Source organism: Solea senegalensis, linkage group LG12, assembly GCF_019176455.1.
Source record: "Solea senegalensis isolate Sse05_10M linkage group LG12, IFAPA_SoseM_1, whole genome shotgun sequence".
Classification (NCBI taxonomy): domain Eukaryota; kingdom Metazoa; phylum Chordata; class Actinopteri; order Pleuronectiformes; family Soleidae; genus Solea; species Solea senegalensis.
In genome coordinates, this window is record NC_058032.1 from 13,540,313 (window position 1) to 13,560,747 (window position 20,435).

Consider the following 20,435-nt stretch of genomic DNA (forward strand, 5'->3'; position numbering starts at 1 on the left):
GGGCTACTTATTTGAAAAAAGAATAATTCAGCATTGACTGCCAATAGTCTGGTCTGTGGAGTGGATTAAACTGAATTTGTCCACATTGTTTTATACCATGGCAGTAATCTATACACAACAAATAAAACATTACATTTAGGTAGTTGGGGGGAAGGGACAATATAACATTTGTTTGCCTATAGTCAGTTTGTTGTGACTGGTATTTTAAAAACTCTAGTGCCACCACTCTACATTATAGGCGTGTGTGCAGACAATTGAAAATAGAGTGGAGCACTTCTTTTATCTTTTCATCTAATGCAAGAAAAACTTTGTGCTCTCCTCTTTTCCTGCTTCTTCTTCTTCTGACGTGAAGTGGCATTAAGTGAAGCTCTTTGGTGAAAACCTTTTATTGTTCTTTGGAGAGAAATTTGCTTTAGAAAAGTAATATCAGTAAGTAGTAATATTTGAAGGGGTTGTATGACATCCCCTGGAATATATAGGGTCACGGCTCACTCATAGTCATAGCCCTATGTTTTCCATCTCTCCCTCTCCCTCTCTCTCTCTCTCTTCTTGCTCTCAGCTACCTTGAGCATTATCATGCAGGGACGGAGCACTGTCTCAGCAAGGGCACTAATAAGATGAAAACTGGTGCTGGGCTCTACATACTTAACCAGATCTGGATTAAGGCAATTCTTAAAGTGATCTCTTCAAGGTTAAATTACTCGTCCCATTTCCTGTCCTCATTGACTTTTTTCAAATATTCTCCAGGTAAAGAGCTGCGAGAGACTGGTCCTAAACACTGTGCTGTTGTAATATTCAGTCCTATGATCAGTGCAAATGTCTTGTTTTGTGTTACCACTGTAGGATATGAATTGTAATTTGATTAACGATATTGAGGGCAAAGGGTTAGCGTACGCAGACCCCGTGAGAGTGGCAGGTATTCTCCTCCTCTTGGTGTCTCCGCGTGGCACTCTCTCGTCTTTGCACGTGTGCATAAGTCGTACATGAGGCGCAGAGATCGCAAATTGCCCTAAAGGACAGAAACGACCAGTCAGGAAGCATTAAACTCAGGTGGTTTGCACTCTAACTGCAATATGGAGATTTCCAGACTTCTTGCTGTGTTGTTTTTTTTTTTGTGAGGGGAAAAGGAAATGACACAATGCAAACTAGTTTTTACAAATGTGACTGAAGAGTGCATAGAATTGCTACACAGTATTGAGGAGAGTGCACTCACATTTTTTGACATTGATAGAAAAATACATGCGCCTACCAGACATCCAGAAAAGTCTTTTTTTTGACTTATTTATTTACACCCCCTTATCCCAAGGATCCAAATAAGAACACGAAAAGGGGAAGTTTTCAGCTGCCAGTTATTTCCCCTGCTGGGTAGAATTGGATTCAAAACAAGTCAGTCAAGTGGAGCACTCTATACCTGAGATCTCGCCACAAATCTTTACCCTGGTGAAGTCAGCTCTCCTATACTCCAGGCAAATCCTCTAGAAGCATTTAAAAATAAATAACAATAATGATCTTTTTGACGGAGCTGTGTTTTCTTGTTTCCTTCATTTCGGAAATGTATCCGTCACAGAGTCCTCAAGTGAACTGTTTCTCTGCGATTCAGCAAAGCTAATCTGTTTAGTTTGTTGTGAGCACAGAGTCCAGACCACTTCTGACAGCTGCAGTCTGAGCGTTTGCTGTTGTGCTCTGACATGCTGAACTCCCCACATGTCTCCCCCAGTTCTGCCCTCTCTAAATCATCCCTCTCCCAGCGCGGAGATCGTGGGTGTGTTGGGTCGTGAGTGCTGGGACATGTTACCCCCCCGCTCTCTGTGGCCGTTTCTCCTCATGCAGTCGTGGCACAATCCACACACTCATCTCTATTTTGCAATCCCTGCATTGTTCCTGTCGCTTCACGCTTCATTTGGCTTCCCATCCTCTGCAGAGGAAAGCATGATTTAGGCCTGCAGTGCTGATTGGGAGGATTAGTGGTGTGTGAGGGACTTTGTCACCGGCTTTCTGGGAAATCCAATTACAGAATATCATAAGCCTTACATGTTTCATACTCTGCTGAATCCCCCTTAAAAAATGCATACAGCCATACTCAAATGGTCAGTGATTAGCAGCTGCCGTTGCTCCGTAGCGTTCCCCCATATTTTTTTGAAGGTGAGGGAATCTTTGTGAGGAGAAGTCACGTTCTACGGCGCTCTTCTCACCTCTGCATTGCAGCAAATGGTGGACTGTACGAGCCTGCGGTGGAAGAGGTTGTTATTTGTTCAGCGTGATGGGCTGGGATTCCGTGGCACTGCTCTCGAGGTGAAGCAAAGGCCAAGGGTTTTAAGTCTGTTATCAGCATGCATAGATAGTCCTTAATTACATGTGTCGAGGAGATGGTATGCAGCCGACCGGCGGGCATGCAAAGTGAGATTTGCGCATGTATTGGTCGAGTCCTGTCAAACTGATTTCCCCTGAATTATTCAGCAAACCGTCCGGTCTCTTGGCTGACATCACAACACTGTTATCTGTACTTCCAAAATGGCTGCCGTATTGAACATTTCCACGCCATTCTTGTTCACACCCTCTGCTCTTTTGCTCTGTATAATGACTCTTGTTTGTCAAACAAAGGGCATTTCCATGACAATAAGGAGGAGCGGCGCATGTTCAAGTCCTCAGTGACATGATGGTCTGTTTGACCTGCAAAGTGCTCTCTGCCTGTCTGTCGCACTGTGGCCAAACAAAGGCATGATGGTAAGACCTCGCAGGCGAAAGTATCTGTCAGAGGGAGACGGAGTCGAGAGTCATCGACTCCCTCGAGGATTCCTCACCAGCCTCTCGCAGGTACAAGTCTATATCATCAAAATGGCAGACGGAGAGGAGAAAGGGCTGATGGGTGAAGGGCTGCAGAGAAAAACAAGAGGAGAGAGGAATATTTAATGACGTCCAGTGATGGAGAAGCAAGTGATTTGTGGGGCCACGTCTGTCCTCAGCTCTGGCCCTTAGGGTCATTTCTTCATCGTCACAGCTCCATTCGCAGCCGTGTCAGATATTTTTAATATTCTGTAGGTTTTTAATGCCACGTTCACTTCAGACCAATGGATAGGACTCAGTGCTGTGTTGTTGTAATTTTAGCTAATTGTTTCATTAGTTAAGTATATTTCCCCAGTGTGGGGTCGATAAAGTCCACTCTAATTTTATTTATTCTAATCTAATCTCATTTCACTTGCAACATGTAATATGTAATTCACAACTAGCTCGCCCTGATTTCAGTGTTATATGAGCTGTGTTTGAATGAGAATGAAAAAAACAAAAATAGCATTTCATTCAGCATTAACACTGAGTGTATAACATTACATGTTTTTTTTTTTTTAAATCCTAATAGGTGCAACACAGCTTCATTAAACCCATCGTTATGTAGCAGTGTCTCCGTGCTCTTGTACATTATAACCCTGTTCATTTACTCACCTCTAAAAAACTGTTCCAAATGATTGTATGCAATGATGTGCACACAATCGTTGGTTTGCACATAATCCTCGCCCGTGATTCATGTCACATAATTCAGATGTGATTTGTCAGCTTTTAATTCTGTTATTTCTGCTTACTGAGCAGATTTCCGGTGACATTTTAATACTGAGTCATTCCCTGAACCTCCGTCTGAAAACACTCGGGTGCAGTGTGGGGGCAGTGGTTTATGTAGACAGAAATTCATTGGTATGTTTGTGTAGGCTAGAATTTATACATTTGCCATTAGTATTCCATTCATTCCGTTTAAAGTAAAATGTGAAACTTTGATCAGAATACTTAAATGTTTTCACTTAGCCAGTGAGTGGCGTCCTTTTAACACAAATTAGAAAATGAATTAAAACTTAATCCCTGTGTTATGTAATAAGTGCTTATCCAATGCATTCTTACAGCACAACATTTTAGTTTGCCCATTCTCGCAAATGACTCCCATCATAATTCCTGTGCCATGTGGTGGGCTTCATGTGTTATATTAAAAATATGTGCGGCAGAGTCTCCCCATGTACTTTTCACTGGTGAATCTAATGAATCGTGTCCATCTTTACCAGAAAATGAACCTGCTGTTATTTCTCACCTTACATTTGGATCAAAACTGTAACTGTGAATAAGAAACTTGTCAAAAATCGCACACATTGAATTGCCGCGTGAGGTTCCTCCTTATATTTGACAAGTTTTCCATCTGTCCAAGACACAAACGCATGGACTATACATTTATGTTCTGTTGTAAACAAAAGATTAGGCTTGCTTTATCTACGGCTTCACTTATTGTAGAATAGTTCAGCTTTAAACGGTCCTGAAGTAAGTACAGTGTGCAGGTCGGCATCAACTGCTATGAAAATGCTATTTTTCAAATAGAAATTGAGCACAGGTACTAAGGAAGTTAGAAACCTGTCTTTGTCATGTTCACTGGATGTGTGAGCTCCAGGCTAACAGGCTGCCGTGATGGAGCATTTGCAGGCGCCCTATCATCCATCATCACACCCTAGCAGTCAAACACACATGCATGTGCATGAACACACACACACACACACACACACACACACACACACACACAGATCCCCCCTGAAGTCACTAGTGGATCGCTTGTACTTTGTTGAAGATAAGGTACTTCTTGTTGGAGATTCCCAATCCGGCAGGTGGAACACAAGGAGAAGGAAGAGGAGAGAAATTCTAAAAACAGAGCTATTTTGTACATGTTATCATCTGCCATACACCTACACTGTCCAACTATACATTTTACTTTAATAAACTGAATTACTAATTAATTGTTGAATTATAATTTGTGCCGCAACTGCCTGGGCTAGCTTAAATAGATGTCACAATATTCTAACGGTTTTCCAATTTTACTAAACATTATTATGACAAAATGCAGGTGAGACTTAATTAAAAAAAAAAATGAGTGCATTATGAGTTTCTGTCCCCATGTAACATCAGAAGGGCGTCTTGATGTTTTAATTACATATTCCTGGAAACATTGCATTTAACATTTCATAGAAGGATAACGCGATCGTCACGTCGTGCCCACTGAAAATGAGAACTGCAGTGGTATTGAATTAAATCTGTTATGTACTATACGTGTGCACTGGTGCCATCCAGAACCAGCAGATAATCCAAAGTGCAAACACATTAGACTATATTTGTGGATGCATTCCAGCTTCCTTTTAACATTTCACAGGGCCACTGACGTTAAGGTGATCTTAAGTCTGGTTCTGCCGTTGCACGTAACAGTTTGAAGCACTTCACATTTCTCTATATGACAAAAGCTGATGCAACCCCGGGGCGTGTTTGAGCGCTCTCCTCCTGACAGCATCCCTTCTTCAGAGCAGGACAGGCCAGTTTTGAAGTCGACTGCTGAAAACTGGGGAAAGAGAGGGAGAGGGAGAGAGAGAGAGAGAGGTGGGCACCGTGCAAGAGGATCAATGAAGACCAGAGGGAGAAGGAGACGGGGAGACAGGCAAGAAATGGAGGACAAGTGGCTGACAGGAAAAAACAACTGAGCCACAGAGAGAAAGCGAGGATGTGCGTTTTTGTGGAAAAAAAAAAGAGAGAGAAGAACAGCTAAAGAGATACAATCATCATTGACATTTACAGTTCACGGCCCCCTCCCCCAGGCTGTGCAAGGCTATGGCTCATGGGCCGCAAAAGAGCAGAAATCTAAATACTCAGAGTAAAAGTGTTTTTTTTTTTCTTCTTCTTCTTCTTTCTTTCTTTTTTCCCCTTTCTTTTAAAATAAATAAATAAAAAAATGATCCTAGTTTCCCTGCAGGAAACCACATATTCCTCTGCACTAGCATTCCAGGCCAGCCATCTCAAGTGATGCATCAGAAATGTAACATCCCCGTAGCACTGCCGAGTGTCCTGATTATAGCAGGGAACGAGGGCGGCACGCTGTGTGTGTGTTTGACCAGTGAACTGGAGATGGGATGCATGGTCCCCTGCAGCAGGGAGTGGGAGGGGGAGGAGGAGGCGGCACGTTAACTGCAGAAGAAGAAGAAGAAGAAGAAAGATGAAAGTGAATTTGCAGACAAATAAAAGAGAAGGAGCTGATGAGAGAGAATTATCTTTGTGTGGGTAACGACTCCTCATTCAAGCTCCTCTAATAACGACGCGCGTGCACATGGCGGTGTGAGGACTGTGTGAGTGAATTCACATCGCTGAAACCTGAGGTGACACTTGCACACTGTATTAACTGCTTGCGTTATTTCGACCGTCTACAGTGGGACAATTATTTCAGTTTGAGGGAGCGAGGGTCCGTCTGTGGTCGGGGTATTTCTCTTTTCCCTGTACAGTACCTTTATTCTTTTTTTTCCCCCTCTCAACTCAAGTCCAACACCAATCTCTGCTTCACTGATGGAGCGGGGCAACATTACAGGGGAAACAATCTGAGAAGAGAAGGAGAAAAGAGAGAGGGGCATTCAGGTGGAGAGAGATACTGCCATGCTTGAAGAGGATATATGCTTTGGGGGATGACCAGATGGCCCAGGCAAAAGACAGGCAACAAAAGGCGAGGTCAAATAGAGTGGTGAGGATAGAGGAGAAGGAGAGTGCAGGCAGACAGTGATGTGAGATGTGAGGAAGGAGGAGGGAGTCAGTACTGCAACAAAGTGAGGGGAGGAATACATATACTGTATACCTTGTATTCTATAATTCCATTCCATATGAGTATGGATATACTTGTACTAACTTTTACTTGATTTAACTTTTTCTAACAGTATTTTCTGCAGAATACTGTGACAGGTTTGTCTTTTTTTGTGTGTAGTTTCTACTGTGTTTTGAATAGTAACTTAACCGTCTCCTGTATATGTGCAACTTTTCAGACACTCTGAGTCCATCACTGGATGCGTGAGGATTAATTAGGGATTAGCATAAGGAATGAAATTGACTGATTTTAAACCACACATTGATCGCTTTGTGAGGTGCTCTTTGATTAAAGTTGCCTTTATTTGTATGTTTAAGAAAAGAGCGAAAAAAAGAAGAAATTAGGTGATGACTGCGGGTCCTTTGAAAGAGCCGGTACTTGTTTGTTTGTTTTTGCTTGGCCCTGGGTGAAGCGGCAAACTGTTCACTGCTGTTTTCTCACATCGCTTAATTGGAAAATTATAATTGCAGAGGATAGCCTGCACCTTTACTGCTGCGGTGACACATTTGTTAAATCAAACGCGATAAACCGCACGTTTAATTCCAAGTTCAGATTTACTATGCCACCATTATGAACACCTTCAGCAGCTTAAGACACTTGAGACCTGTGGTGTGGCTTGTTATCCTCAGACCATGGAGATTGGCCAGAGGTTTATGCACTGCACAGCCTGTGGCACCACTGAAAATCAATAACACCGCTTCCGTTAATTGTATGTAGTGTATACAGGCACTCTTAACCACATGCATGATGCATTAACAACGACCTGCAGTTGGTGGCAATGCATGTGTATATATATATATATATCTATATATATATATATATATAGATATATATCTATATATATATATATATATATAGATATATATCTATATATATATATATATATATATATATATATATATATATGTATATTCATGTATTCTCTGCAAGAGAGAGAGCGATGTACTGAATGTGGCTGTGAATAACCTGTCACAAATGATGCTCGTGAGGACACAGACTCAGGAGTGTGCAGTTCTGGAGGCAGAAAGCTCTGAGGGGCAGAGTTACACAATGCTGGCAGATCTGGTGCCGTTAGAGTAGAAGGTGAGTGCCCCCCCCCAATAGAACAGGTCACTCTTGGTCTAGAACATTCTTATAAGACCTCAGTTCCCTGGGGAAAAACTATGAATATTGCTGCTATTGGACCTCTTTTGATGGGAAACGTCGCTCACTCGCTCATCTTCCACTGCTTTATCCTCCACATGAGGGTCACGGGGGTGATGACATGGGGCAAAACATGAGGCACACCCTGGACGCCAGTCCATCACAGGGCCACATAGAGACATCCTTTTAACCTACAGTCCAATTTGCCTAATCCCCAAATCCACATGTTTTTGGACTGTGGGAGGAAACCGGAGAAACTCCAGGCCTCATGGGAAACCTATCAGTACAATAGTGTGGCAAACATGAAAAGGTTAGGGAGCGCAGTGACACTGTTATCACAAATGTGGGTGGGTATTTGGACGGGAAGGTGGACATATCTGCTATTGACGGATGAGCTTACACTAAGCTCAACCTAATAAGCAGAGGACAGCCGAGCAGAGAGAAAGAGGCTGCCAGATCTGTTCCCTCAGGATCACTTCTGTGTCAGTACTGGCCCAAATTAAGAGAAAGTGAAGAGAAAACTGGGCCTCAATGAGGTCTGGAACTCCCACTGTCTCCCATTCAGTGAGGGACATTGCACCATTCAACCTGCGGCACTTAGCCACAATACTGCTGTCCATCTGTTGATTCACTTATCAAGAGGCGGTGTTACGTGTGTGTGTGTGCGTACATGTGCTTGTATTGCTGCACCCGCTCGTGTGTGTGTGTGTGTGTGTGTGTGTGCCGCTGAGGATGGATGCTTATACCGTAGGAGAGGTGTCTGTACCAGGACAGATAGGGAGCGAGAAAGAATTAAAAAGCTGGAGGCAAATCCCTGCAGTGACTAGATCTATCACTCGCTCAGCAATTGTGCTTAAGACCCGAATATGTGTCATTTGAGCGTCACAAGGGTTTTACACATACTGTAGCAGAGAGAAAGAAAGACGTGGTTATTGAGTGTGCGTGAGGGTGTGTGATTGCATTTTGTGCTTGATTAGGACGGATAAAGAATTTATTTTTTCAGTTTGGTAAACGTCTCTGTGCTCAGTCCATGTCTGATGTTTGCCAGCATACTACTTGAATGGAAATGTGTCAACCAATCAGGATCATTTGTTCAACAAAGCCGTCGGATAGAGCCCACCTTCATGTCAGCCGACGCATTGTACTGGGATATTCACAGTGTTTACCGATGTTAGGAATGCTTGATTACCCAGCGGGGACACTTGAGAGTCAATCAGAATAAGTGCACAGCCATTCATGATAGGGTAATAAAAGCAAAACACACCTGTTGCTCTGAATATTAGTTTGCACATTAATGGCTTATGCCTGAATGGAAGTCACACCAACCTGACAACTTACAGCGTCCCTCTAGAGCGCACGGGGAATACACAAACAAGAGGAAACATTCAGTTAAGAAAAGTCAAAGATATGCGTGCTTAAGAAAATAAAATGGCTTCTATTACGGAGTTGTTATTGATTTTTTTTAACCTCCCTGAGTCTTTGTGTCAGTTAATCCTCTGTTTAATCATGTTGCTCTGTCTTTGGGAGGGGCCTCGTCTTCTTTCCGTACCATTTTTCATCCGAGCAGCTGTTTTATGGCATCAACAAAGACTGTGCGCACTGAACAACACGAGGTCACTAAAAGTGAAACAGCGGTGGAAATTCACTTTTTCTTTTCTTTTTTTTACTGGAGGCAGAAAGAGTCGTCTTTTGCAGCTCTTTCGTAGGAGGTAGAAAAGTGACGGCGGTAGCTCATAGCTCGACTGTGAGCACTGCAGTGAGACGATCGCTGTGGATGAGGGAACTGAGCGATAACTGGTGGGAGCCGCAGACCTTTGTTGAACACCGTGATGCTTCTATCGGCCCGCCACTTTCCCACCGATGCAAACACACAAACAAACCTGCAGGATTCTCGCTGACAACCTTGATACTAGATTCATTTGACTTCCTGTTTGAGTGTTTTGTTGTCGTGAATCTTTTTCTTCACAAAATGAGATGCCACTGTGTAAATATCATGATTAATTACGCAAAGGCTTTTTATTCTCAATCCCATGATTTGATAAAACCAACGTCAGTTTGTTTTTTTTCCTCTCGATTTGCAAGACATGGAAGATTTCTCTTCACTCAAATATGAGAAGTGTGAAATGGGGGTAAATATGCGTCGCAAGATAATTATCAGTATAGTTCACAGTTTGACAGTTTCTGTCACGAAAGACAAAGAGAAGCAGACGCGAGGTTGCGTTTAATTGTATCACAAATTGAAGGATACTGAATAGTGTTTCTGTTAGTCAACTCATTTACTTATCTCAGCTCTGGTGTTGTGTAAAATGATCTGTTATTAGTGCCAAATGCAAATGTCAAGTTTTGGTACAGATTAAAAAAAGACAAAGAAAGAAATGCAAATCAATAATACATGCGTTATTTTATTTCCCTGGTCATGCTGTCAGAGCGGGTCATTTAGTCTCACCTATAATTGGTCATTAGCGGTGGGTCAAACGGCCGCCTGAAGTGATGAGGCATACTTTTGTGAATACATACTGTATATTCTGGCTGACTAACATCTTCTCCCCTCCTGATGTCCCCGCAGTTTGCTCCCAGTTTTCCCGCGGAGTGTACGCCATCTTCGGATTCTACGACAGGAAGTCCATGAACACCTTGACCTCCTTCTGTGGCGCCCTGCACACCTCCTTCGTCACGCCCAGTTACCCCACCGATAACGAGGTGCAGTTTGTCATCCAGATGCGCCCCGCCCTCCGGGGGGCCGTCCTCAGCCTGCTCTCTCACTACAAGTGGCAGAAGTTCGTCTACCTCTACGACACGGACCGAGGTACGTGACAGCTCACGGGGGAAATGTTCCAGTGATCGCGGAATTACCATGTGGTGTTTTAGGAAAGCCCAATAAATGCTTGTATCGTTAACGCCGCACTATTTCATACAGTAGTTTTTGTGTAGTGTAAATGTAAAATATATTCACTATCAGCTCGTAATACTTGTAATAACATTTAAGGAAACGGCATATCTTATTCTTGCAGTTGGCTGGTTTGTGTCAGTTAATCTTCTGTTTAATCATGTTGTTGATATTGGCTCATCTTTCATCTGAAATGAGGTATGTCACAGCTGCTGCTGAAATGTTTTCCGTGGAAGTCTGAGTCCCTGTCTGCCTGTGGTGGCTGATGATTGTGTCTCATCTATGTGGGGTTTTTTTTTTTTTTTGTTGTTGTTGTTTGAGGTTCTAAGATTGGATTTCCTATGGTTGATAATACACGCTGGTTTAATGCAGCAGTTTGCTGTGTGTGTGTGTGTGTGTGTGATGACCTGTCAACATGGTGTAGCGCTCCTTTCTTGGATTTCTGATGTCAAATGAGAAAATGAGCTCATTATCTCGCAACAGAATGATGATCTCCAATCCTCCCACAGAAACACCAGTTTACTCTAACAACACCTGGACAGACAGGAAGGATGTGTTCAACATGTGACAGGCAAAGAGACAATATGTCTTCTTATTTGTGGGGCTGCCAAATGGGGTGGCTACATATTCCTCCCGCTCTGCACATAGCAGCTTGGCTTTGCTGTGTTTATTTGCTCATTATAGGAAGGTCCTGACCTACAGATATGCTCCGAGCAACCTGTCTTCTCTGCAGTGTGCTCTCCACTATGGTCCGGCTCTTCGCCCCCCTCCTCTCTCTGTCCTGCTTCAAGGCAGAATATGAAGTGTGTTGTAGCGCAGAGTCCACTGTCTTTGGGTCTCCAGGCCTGTCGGCTGCAGAACGGAGGGCCTTAATCCTCCACACAGCCTGCAGATAATGTGTGGTTAATTAGGGTCACGCTGACTAGAACACTCGTTGGATCTTCCCTGCAGAAGCTTGCAACCCTCACGTCCTTCAGCACAACCAGTGCGGTGTAGCCATCGCCCCCATTCCTCTGCTTTGCCTTTCCCGTCTGTGCGGCGATGACGTCTGGGGCGGTGTGAGGGGAAAGAGCCTGTTACACGAGGTGGTAGAGAGCAAAAGAGCGATGAAAACCAGATTTATATTCGGAAGAGTAAAAACAGTGGTAGAGGGCAAAAAGTGGTGGAGAAACGGGAGCGAATAAAACACCAATTCAGTCCAGCAATTAAGGCAACAGCAGGTGTGTGTGATTTACAGTCTGGTACCTGTGCACAGACAATTCCCTGTGCCGCAACGCCCCGTGCTGAGGCTCATGCCAAGCCACTTTTACCTCTCTCCTTACTGCCAGTGGTGTAAGACGATCCCTTATTAGTAAGAGGACATTGGCCCCAGGGGGGGATTAAAGTCGTTTATTGATGCACTCCATCCAGCACTTTGGGGGGCTTTGACACTTGGCTCATCAAGCAGACAGATGTGTCAGAGAGCCTCTACCTCTGCTTATCAGGTAGTGCAGCTCCCCTGGCAATATGGACACTGACTGCCAGCGAAACCAGCTGAGGTGACAAGGGAAAATAGTCCTCTAGGGTGCAGGACTTTTTTGTTAAGCCTGTTGCTTTTTGTTTTGACTGAAAAGTAGAAAAACAACAACTTGTTTTTCATGGATTGGATTATTTTGAACTTTTCTTCAATCCTGACATCCCCCAAACCGCCCTGTCTGACCGGCTCAAGAAACCATTCATCAGCATCGCTTGTCATGTTCCCAACGTTATTTCATTTTAATTATCATTTTTAATCTCTCCAAACACTCTCGGCTAATTATTTAGATTGTTTTTAGCTCACCTATCTTTTATGCATTACTTCAACTTTGTGCCTCAGTGCCTATTGGCCTTTTAATTTGCGTTTGATAAAAGCATTGATCTTCCACAATACCAGAAGCAACTTTGCAATTATTCTCTAAACTCTTCCATTAGGGATCGAAAAAGCAGTACCACTTGGAAAAAAAAAAAAAGCATTCAGCTGAGTTCCGCCGCAAGGTTTTATTCAGTCAATTGAAAAGATTAATTGCAACCACACTATTCATTTGGCTCTGTTATTGGGCTGGTTTAAAATGCTTTTAGGCCATAGAGCTGTGCTTTCAGTCACAGGGTGATGGTCCATATGTTTCAGGCTTCCATGTATTGGCAGGAAATGAAGGTAAATGTGTGCCCTAATACCAATATCAGACAGATGTTTCAAAGCACACGTCATGGTGAAGGAACAGCAGGGGAAATGGAGCCTCTGTGCCCGTTTGTTACCAGCAAAATGAGTCACTTCTCTTTTATCTTTTGTGTTCTATTATCAGGCTACTTGATGGTAGCATTTGTATATGCGTGTACTTGTTCTTTTGGACCTTCTCTGACATAAACACTGACCTTGGGCGCGGGGAATGCTTTATGTCAAGGTTCCAAAACAAGTTTGTGCGTGTATGTGTGTTTGTGTGTAGGTTTGTTCATTCACTGCCACATCACACACACACACACACACACCAGACAATGTGACTGTTCCTGCGACACATCTTCAACAATATCTTGTGTTGGCTTAAGTCTTACCTCTGCAGAAGCAAATATTCTCGCTCCTGCACTTCAAGTGTGCATTAGCACACACGATATCTGTGAAAAAAGTGGGGCTGTGTCGGCTGAAGGTAGATGAATCCGGCCCTTTCAGTTGTGCTGGTCAGGTATGGGCACATAATGGCGAGGTCTGTGCAGTGGAGACAGATGATTACAGGATTTATTGTCTCTCCCAGGCACAATCAACCCTGATTCAGCTATTTCCCCTCCACCTGATTTATGAATTTCTCACTTTCTGCCTCACAGTGTGTTCACTTTGTCCCCCTGTTTTGCTGTTAGGTTTCTATTTTGCCTCCTCTTCAAAAGGATGAGTCTACTCATCCTTTTGAGTTTGGTGATTGGAGCATAGCTGTCAAAGCACTGGCAGCAATTCCCGCAAACAGCGCTGGGCTCATGTATATGAATGTTTCCAGTGGCATGACCTGCTAGCATCCGATAGCATCCAGATAGTCCGTGCATCGCAGGCTGACACATGGTGGCTCTTTCTTACAGAGCTAGTATGCTAATGAGTAGCTGCAATGTCAAAGAGATCATTTTTTTATCTTAAGATTTTCCTTTGCATAAAGAACATATTGTAGGGCGTCTGTGGTGTTGAAAGGTGCACTTGGAAGGAGTGACCCCATCCTGAACAAACAACCTATGGTCTGTGCTAAAGTTGTTGCGGTTTGGCAGTATTTACCAGTTAGCTCCGTTAACTACCCAGCGTACCTGTGTCCTGCGTATGTATGCCTCTGTTTTTAAAGTTTAGCGTTACTTCAGAGACTCATTTTAACAATCTGGAGTCATGTAACAACTATGTCACGCGCGTCCTTTCCCGGTCAGTCGTCATGGAAACATGAAGCTCTGCCAGTGCTGCGGTGTTTGGACCAGAGTCAAAACAAACGTACAAGCTGAAAAACGAAATAACATATCACTGGTAAAAATAAATGGTGTCCATTTGCTGTATTTTTTCATGTTTTACAGAGGGTTTAACCTGAGCCAAACCTTACCACCAATAACGATCATATCACAGTCATGCAGGCGTAGTATGATATATTTTTTTTTATAACACATTGGTATCGGTATTGGTACTCTGTATCGGCCGATACCCACAGCATAAGTATCGGAATCGGTATCGGGAGGGAAAAAATGGTATCGGAACATCTCTAGTCTAGTGCGTAAGTGCATAACATGAACGTGCAGTATTTGAATATATGGCCACCCCAAGCAAATAGTGTAGGTTATTTGATATTTAGCCTTCGGTTGATGTTTTTTGTAAATAAATAAACTAAATAAATAAATAAATAAAAATGAATGTTACAGTTATTGTTAAATCATGCATTAATTAAATGTTCACAACGTCACCTCCGGGAAGTCCACCACATGTAGACAAACAAACAAACAGAATACACAGCAATAGCAGTCACATCCCGAGGTTTAAAAGACAATTTTATCTAGTCAAGGCTTGTAATATTTCACCTGATATGTTGATTTATTGTGTTTTTCTCCGATCCTATTGTTCTTTCAATCTTCAGTGTTGGAGGAAACTCCAGTTCCCAGTTTTACAGTAGTAGTAGTTTTCTGACTTTAGTTTGGTTTTCCGGCTTTTTATATTGTGATGACAAGTGTTCTATATTAAAACCTAAATTTCTGTGTTCCATTTCCAAGTTGCAAGTCAATCCTTAGTCCCTCATTTAATTCCCTAATTTATTTTATTTATACACCTTGGGCTTGTGCAGTAGGTTCTGTATATAATTTTGTATTGGATCAAACACAGATTATCCTAGACTGTAGTATCTTTAAGTTAAATTCTCTCTATTTTTAATCAATATATTAATATCAATATCTTTGATGATGATATCTTTAGTTTGTTCATTTGATTTTGTGTGTTCCAGGGTTTTTCAAAGACTCTGCGACACCACTATAGCCAGGTACTTTAAATGTAAAGTATACTGTATATCTCCACATTCAAAGCTTGGCAGGCCACAGGTCACATACACCAGATTATGATGGGCCTGTCACGGTTTGTGGGAGTGGTTTAGTAAAAAGTCAATTGTATGTTTATCCTTCCCTCCAGGCCCTTAACTATATATGTGTTCATGTCACTCCCCTGCTGTGCTCTGTCACTGTGACTTTCTTAATAGAAAAAAGTTAGATTTTTCATGTAGTTAGAAAACAGAACAAATATGAAAATACTACAAAATAAGATTTGAATTCCTGACAGATCACAGATATATCACTGATGTGCCGCAACATTTCAGAGGCAGTTCATAAACTCATTACTGGTTTTAATGTTGATGTTATGGTGTCGGCGTATAACCGATAGAATGACTTGACAGTTACATCTCCCGTTGACGTGTTGTGAAAGCCAATCTGTACAGAGCAATACTGGTGTTATTTTGTGATAAGACCCGGAGATGACACCTCCTTAATCCATGATGCTGTTGAGAGACACGGGATTTGTAACCTCACTCAAAATATCCTTTGTCATTCAGAGGCACTGGTGACATATGAAGAACAGTGCTGGGCCTCCTGCCGTCGTTTTCCATTATTCCCTTTACCGATCAATGTTCTGAATGTGATACAGTTAGGAGGAAAACGATCTGACGCGTGCCGGCAGCTGCACAGAAAGCCCACACCTTTCATCATGAAACTGCCGACAGTTGAAGCAACAGTTGAAATGGTGTGCGCTGTTTAAACAAGTCGTTATTACACCGTGAAGTCAAATGAACTTTGAAGAATAATCATTCAGTCCAAAACAAAGTCCAGGGCAATTCACTCATTCAATATTTACACTGACCTCCATTGCGGCTCAGTCAATTCAGTAAACACATCTGAAACAATAGGGTACATGCACGGTATTGATCATTAGACGCTGCCGAAGTAGCCCGTGAGAACAGCCTTTAATGAAATACAGATGAGTGCAAATCTAAATGTTGTCCTTTACGCGCGCCTTTAAGCAGTATCCGTTTGAAGCAGTGTCACATTTATTATTAAAGGTCTTAAAATGCAACTATTTATAGCTAACATGAAAGAAAAAAGGATGGAAACCAAGTGAAGTAAAATGCGCACATGCTGCACGAGTGCTGTTGTATTAACAAAGAAATAAATGAGTCACGCGTACCGTCATTATCATTCAGGCAGAACAGGCCGAACATAAACCGAAATCAAACACTCCAATTTTGGTTTCCCACCATTAAAGCGACAATGTTTTGTTTGCTGGGTTTTACGTAAACTCCCTTAAAATTGATTTGGAAAAAAAAGAAAAAGAAAATCAATTTCACCCAACTGTCAACCTCCTACAGCAATTTTAATTTACAAACTTTTGGCAAACAAATAATAACGCAGGCTTGCGATCATTCATTTTCGTTCCACACAGAACACACTGTGCGGTGTGTTCGGGTGCTATGGACTCGGTCAGGAGAGACTCACTGCATGTGACAGGAATGACTGAGTGGAACCAGTGCAACGCTGACAGGGGACATGCGCACGCTGCTGCCATGCTGTTCATGTGACGTGTAATACTTGTTTAGGATTCATTTGGCCGCTGTCAAGAAACAGTCGAAGTGACATTTAGAACAAAGGCTGCAGTGGAGTTCCTTCCGATTTTGACAATGTGCTCTTTGAATCGATCAAAACAACCCCGCCAAGAGAGGCCTGTAGTTGAAGTCATTTTGTTCCTGTCCTTTTTTTTTTCCAAAAACGTGTGAGAAATTAAGCATCTCTATTTTTCATTTTTCATTTGATCAGTGATTAAAGGGCTAAATTGCCCTCATAAGTGTGTCATTTCTGTTTTAATCTTTGAGCTAATTTATTATACTGTAATTCAACCATTAATGTTTCCTGTCTGTGTCCACAGAGTTGTAATTTTTAATGCGAAATAGCGCCGGTGCTTAAGTCTTTATATTGAATGAGCAGTGCAGACAGGATTATACATCATGTGTAAATACAGTTAAATGTACTGTGTGAGTTTTTTTCTAAAACGATAAGGTAGGAAGTGAGAAAGTGTGATAAGGGCCTCTAATGCTGGGTAATAAAATGATTTGCAGAGATGGTAAAACATATAAAACCTAATCTATCGGACTGATAGCCGCATCCATCAAAAGACTGATTTGCTTTGTATTAAAGGTCCAGTTGGGAGTTTGGCGGAGTTTGTGTTTGAATAACGTTGAGTTCCCTCCCCTTCTTTTTTTATCGGATGAGGGGAGGGACAGAGGATCGGCGGAGGCTGCCGTGCACGCAAATGTATGCGTTTCCATAGCAACTGATGCCAACCAACGGTATGGAGCACGCCAGTAAGCACGCGTGCTTTTACGTTGTTAGCGTGCACGTTGTATCACGACATCTTTATTTGCTTTTTCACAAAAGTTTCTTCTGAGGACACATAAATGTCAAATAGTGACAAATACTAAAAATAAAGGAATAGAATTAGCAATAAAGATAAGACATAAATTCATTCATCATTCATTCATTCATTACATTACATTACATGTCATTTAGCAGACACGTTTATCCAAAGCGACTTAGAATAAGTGCATTTAAACATTTGGGTACAAACAAGAGCTATCGTTCATCCATTCATTCATTCATTCATTCATTGTCTACCACTTTATCCACCACATGAGGGTTGTGGGGCTCCTCCTGTGTAAAATTCAACACATAACCACAAAGTAGGCAGTAAAATACAGTATGTGTAAAGCTACAGATACAGAAATAGGAACGGAATAAGCAATATTAGCTATAAAAAGGACATAAATATATCTTAAAAATGTTTTCAAATATTTACATAATATAAAATGTACATACTTCACGACTACAGTACGTAGGAAGGTAGTAGCCTCTGTAAACTGTCAAATTCCTAACACTCTGACTGTCATGAATCACAATGTTAGCCTGTCATTGTACCTTGTTACTGCTTTAAGAAAGGTCAGCATTTGGACACACGTCAGGAACACCACATGTAGGCCGCTTAGCCCAGAACCTGCTGCCCCTCCAACTGTGCCTCATGTAGAGGGGCGGCCATGACGCGCCTGCTAAAAGTGAAAGGAGACGCGTACGGTGATTGAGCCAAAATGCCGTGACCAACAGTCACGTACACGCGTCTCTTTTCTACCACACATGGTAGAAAAGGCTTCAGTTCAGCCTAAGTGTTGCATCTGGCAAGGTGAATCTGTAACGACATTGACAGTTCTGACATGCTGCACACAGACAGACAGGCAGGAAAGGACAGTGTGTGCAGGTCACAGAGTGGTCATCGCCAGCTCACGCGTGGATCTTTCCCAGATCCCAGTCAACAATAGACACTGTTACCTTAGCAAAAATGTAAATAATTAAGTATATGCATACGCCAAGTTTGATCTATTTGTGTTATTGTGCATATTATCGTTATAGTTTTATTGAACTGTAATGTCAAAGTCAATGAAGTTGATATAAAAACGTGATAGACAGACTTCAGGGATAATATCGAGCTTTAATTTGTACAGAGAGGTAACAGCACAACAACAGGCCTCTTTGTCCATAGCATTGCTGCCCTGTAAACCACTAAAAATACTGATGACTTTTTGACGTGAAATCATAGATTACAAACGAGAATATGAAAATCAAATTCCATTACACTGCAACACAATGGCACATTCTAACCAATTAACATGGTATTACTACTTTGTGATTTAAAGCACCATGTCTCTCTCTCTGTGTGTGCTAAGGACGATCACATCAGATATCAACCTGTGGTTGCTGCTGTCCCTCGCTGTGTGGAATACACGACTCTCAATCGGAATTTTCTCCACTGCCAGAGTCAATAGTCGAGCACATCCTTTCAGACCGACTGCAAAATGAGTCGCAATTCCAACAATACCTGAAGTGCAAGCACTTGCAGTTCTTTTTGCAACAGCTTTCACCAGGTATAATTTCTGAAGCAACCGCAGAGCCCTTCTCTGTCCACTGTTTCCTCCAAGGACCGTGTTAAGTTGCATCTAAGGGGTGGGCCCTTTGCTCGCCATGCAGTGACATGGTGCAGTCGCCTCATCCACATGTCCTAAAGCAGAACATAGACGGGGAAAAAAACTCCCTGAGAAAAAGGAATGTAGTGTAACTGTTTAAATTTGCTTCACTTTCAAACCCATGCAGTAAATATCATACCTGTGTGTTTAAATGATTCACTGAATTACTCACTAAAAATATTCAAATCATTCTATAATCTGCGCATTGTTTTCTGACAACACACATTACATTAAAATAAAATAGACATATTACACTGTTGTTCTTTTCGATTCACACATCAAATATGTTTGATTATGCCTATATTATAAAAAAAAAAACTACATTTTTTCATTGATTCATTGAAATCAAAAACCTACATTTTGATTTTAATGATTTATGCACAAGTTTCAGGTTTCATGTGTAAAATAAACATGGCAGTCAGTCTCTGGTGCACTGGATCACCCGTCATTCCAGCTGCAGTTTCAATATGTGAGCGACAGCTAAACATTTACTTCAGCGCTTCCATGGGTGCTGACAGTAACTGTTCAAACAGTGCTAAGCTGTAAACGATATTAGCGTTTGAGAGCACATGCTAACAAAAAATGAGCGTAAACAGTAAATGGTGCGGCACGGTTCGTATTTTTTGCGCTTACATAAGGAATAGTACCAAAATAACCGGCCCCAAACATCCCATTTTCAGTCTATTTCTCATACAAACGTTGGCGTCTTGTTGAGAAAAACAGCCACAAACCGAGCAGCTGGATGTCCTCCATTGTTTTCAACGCCGTTGTTCATTGGTGCAGCGTTACACTACGGGTCTCACTGAGGTGGCCACAGTGCACACCCCCTCTCTACCAAGTAAAGGTACCGAACATAACTGTGCCATGATGAAAACACGGCATCAGATTGCACCAATATTTACCCTGGTTTCAGTCCACGCTTTGTCGACTTGTCTACTCCACTAAGTTGTTTTTGTTTTCTGGTATATTTGCCGTGGTTGCCATTCAGACTGGCTGTACTTTCACTGTATAGTGGTGATTTGGGCAAGTTCCACTGCTCCGTCTTTAAACCTTCATAACTCACCACTGAACCGCCACATCGGAGCTTGTCGTCTAATTCCTGCCAAGCTACTGTAGATAGAAAGACAGATATGGGGGGGGGTGCAGATACATACACTGCAATTAAAGTGAACCTTGCTCCCATAGTCTGCAGCAATTCCCT

The 20,435-nt window shown here is 42.2% G+C and overlaps 1 protein-coding gene across 3 annotated transcripts in view; it reads left to right on the top strand.

Annotated features, from left to right (window-relative positions):
* The window catches only part of LOC122778223 (glutamate receptor 3), an 80,296-nt gene that overhangs the window by 14,609 nt on the left and 45,252 nt on the right, over window positions 1-20,435 (top strand). For all 3 annotated transcript variants that reach the window (XM_044039861.1, XM_044039862.1, XM_044039863.1), the window contains exon 3: window positions 10,344-10,583. In XM_044039861.1, the coding sequence (XP_043895796.1) occupies window positions 10,344-10,583 (240 nt within the window). The remainder of the gene's footprint in view (window positions 1-10,343; window positions 10,584-20,435) is intronic.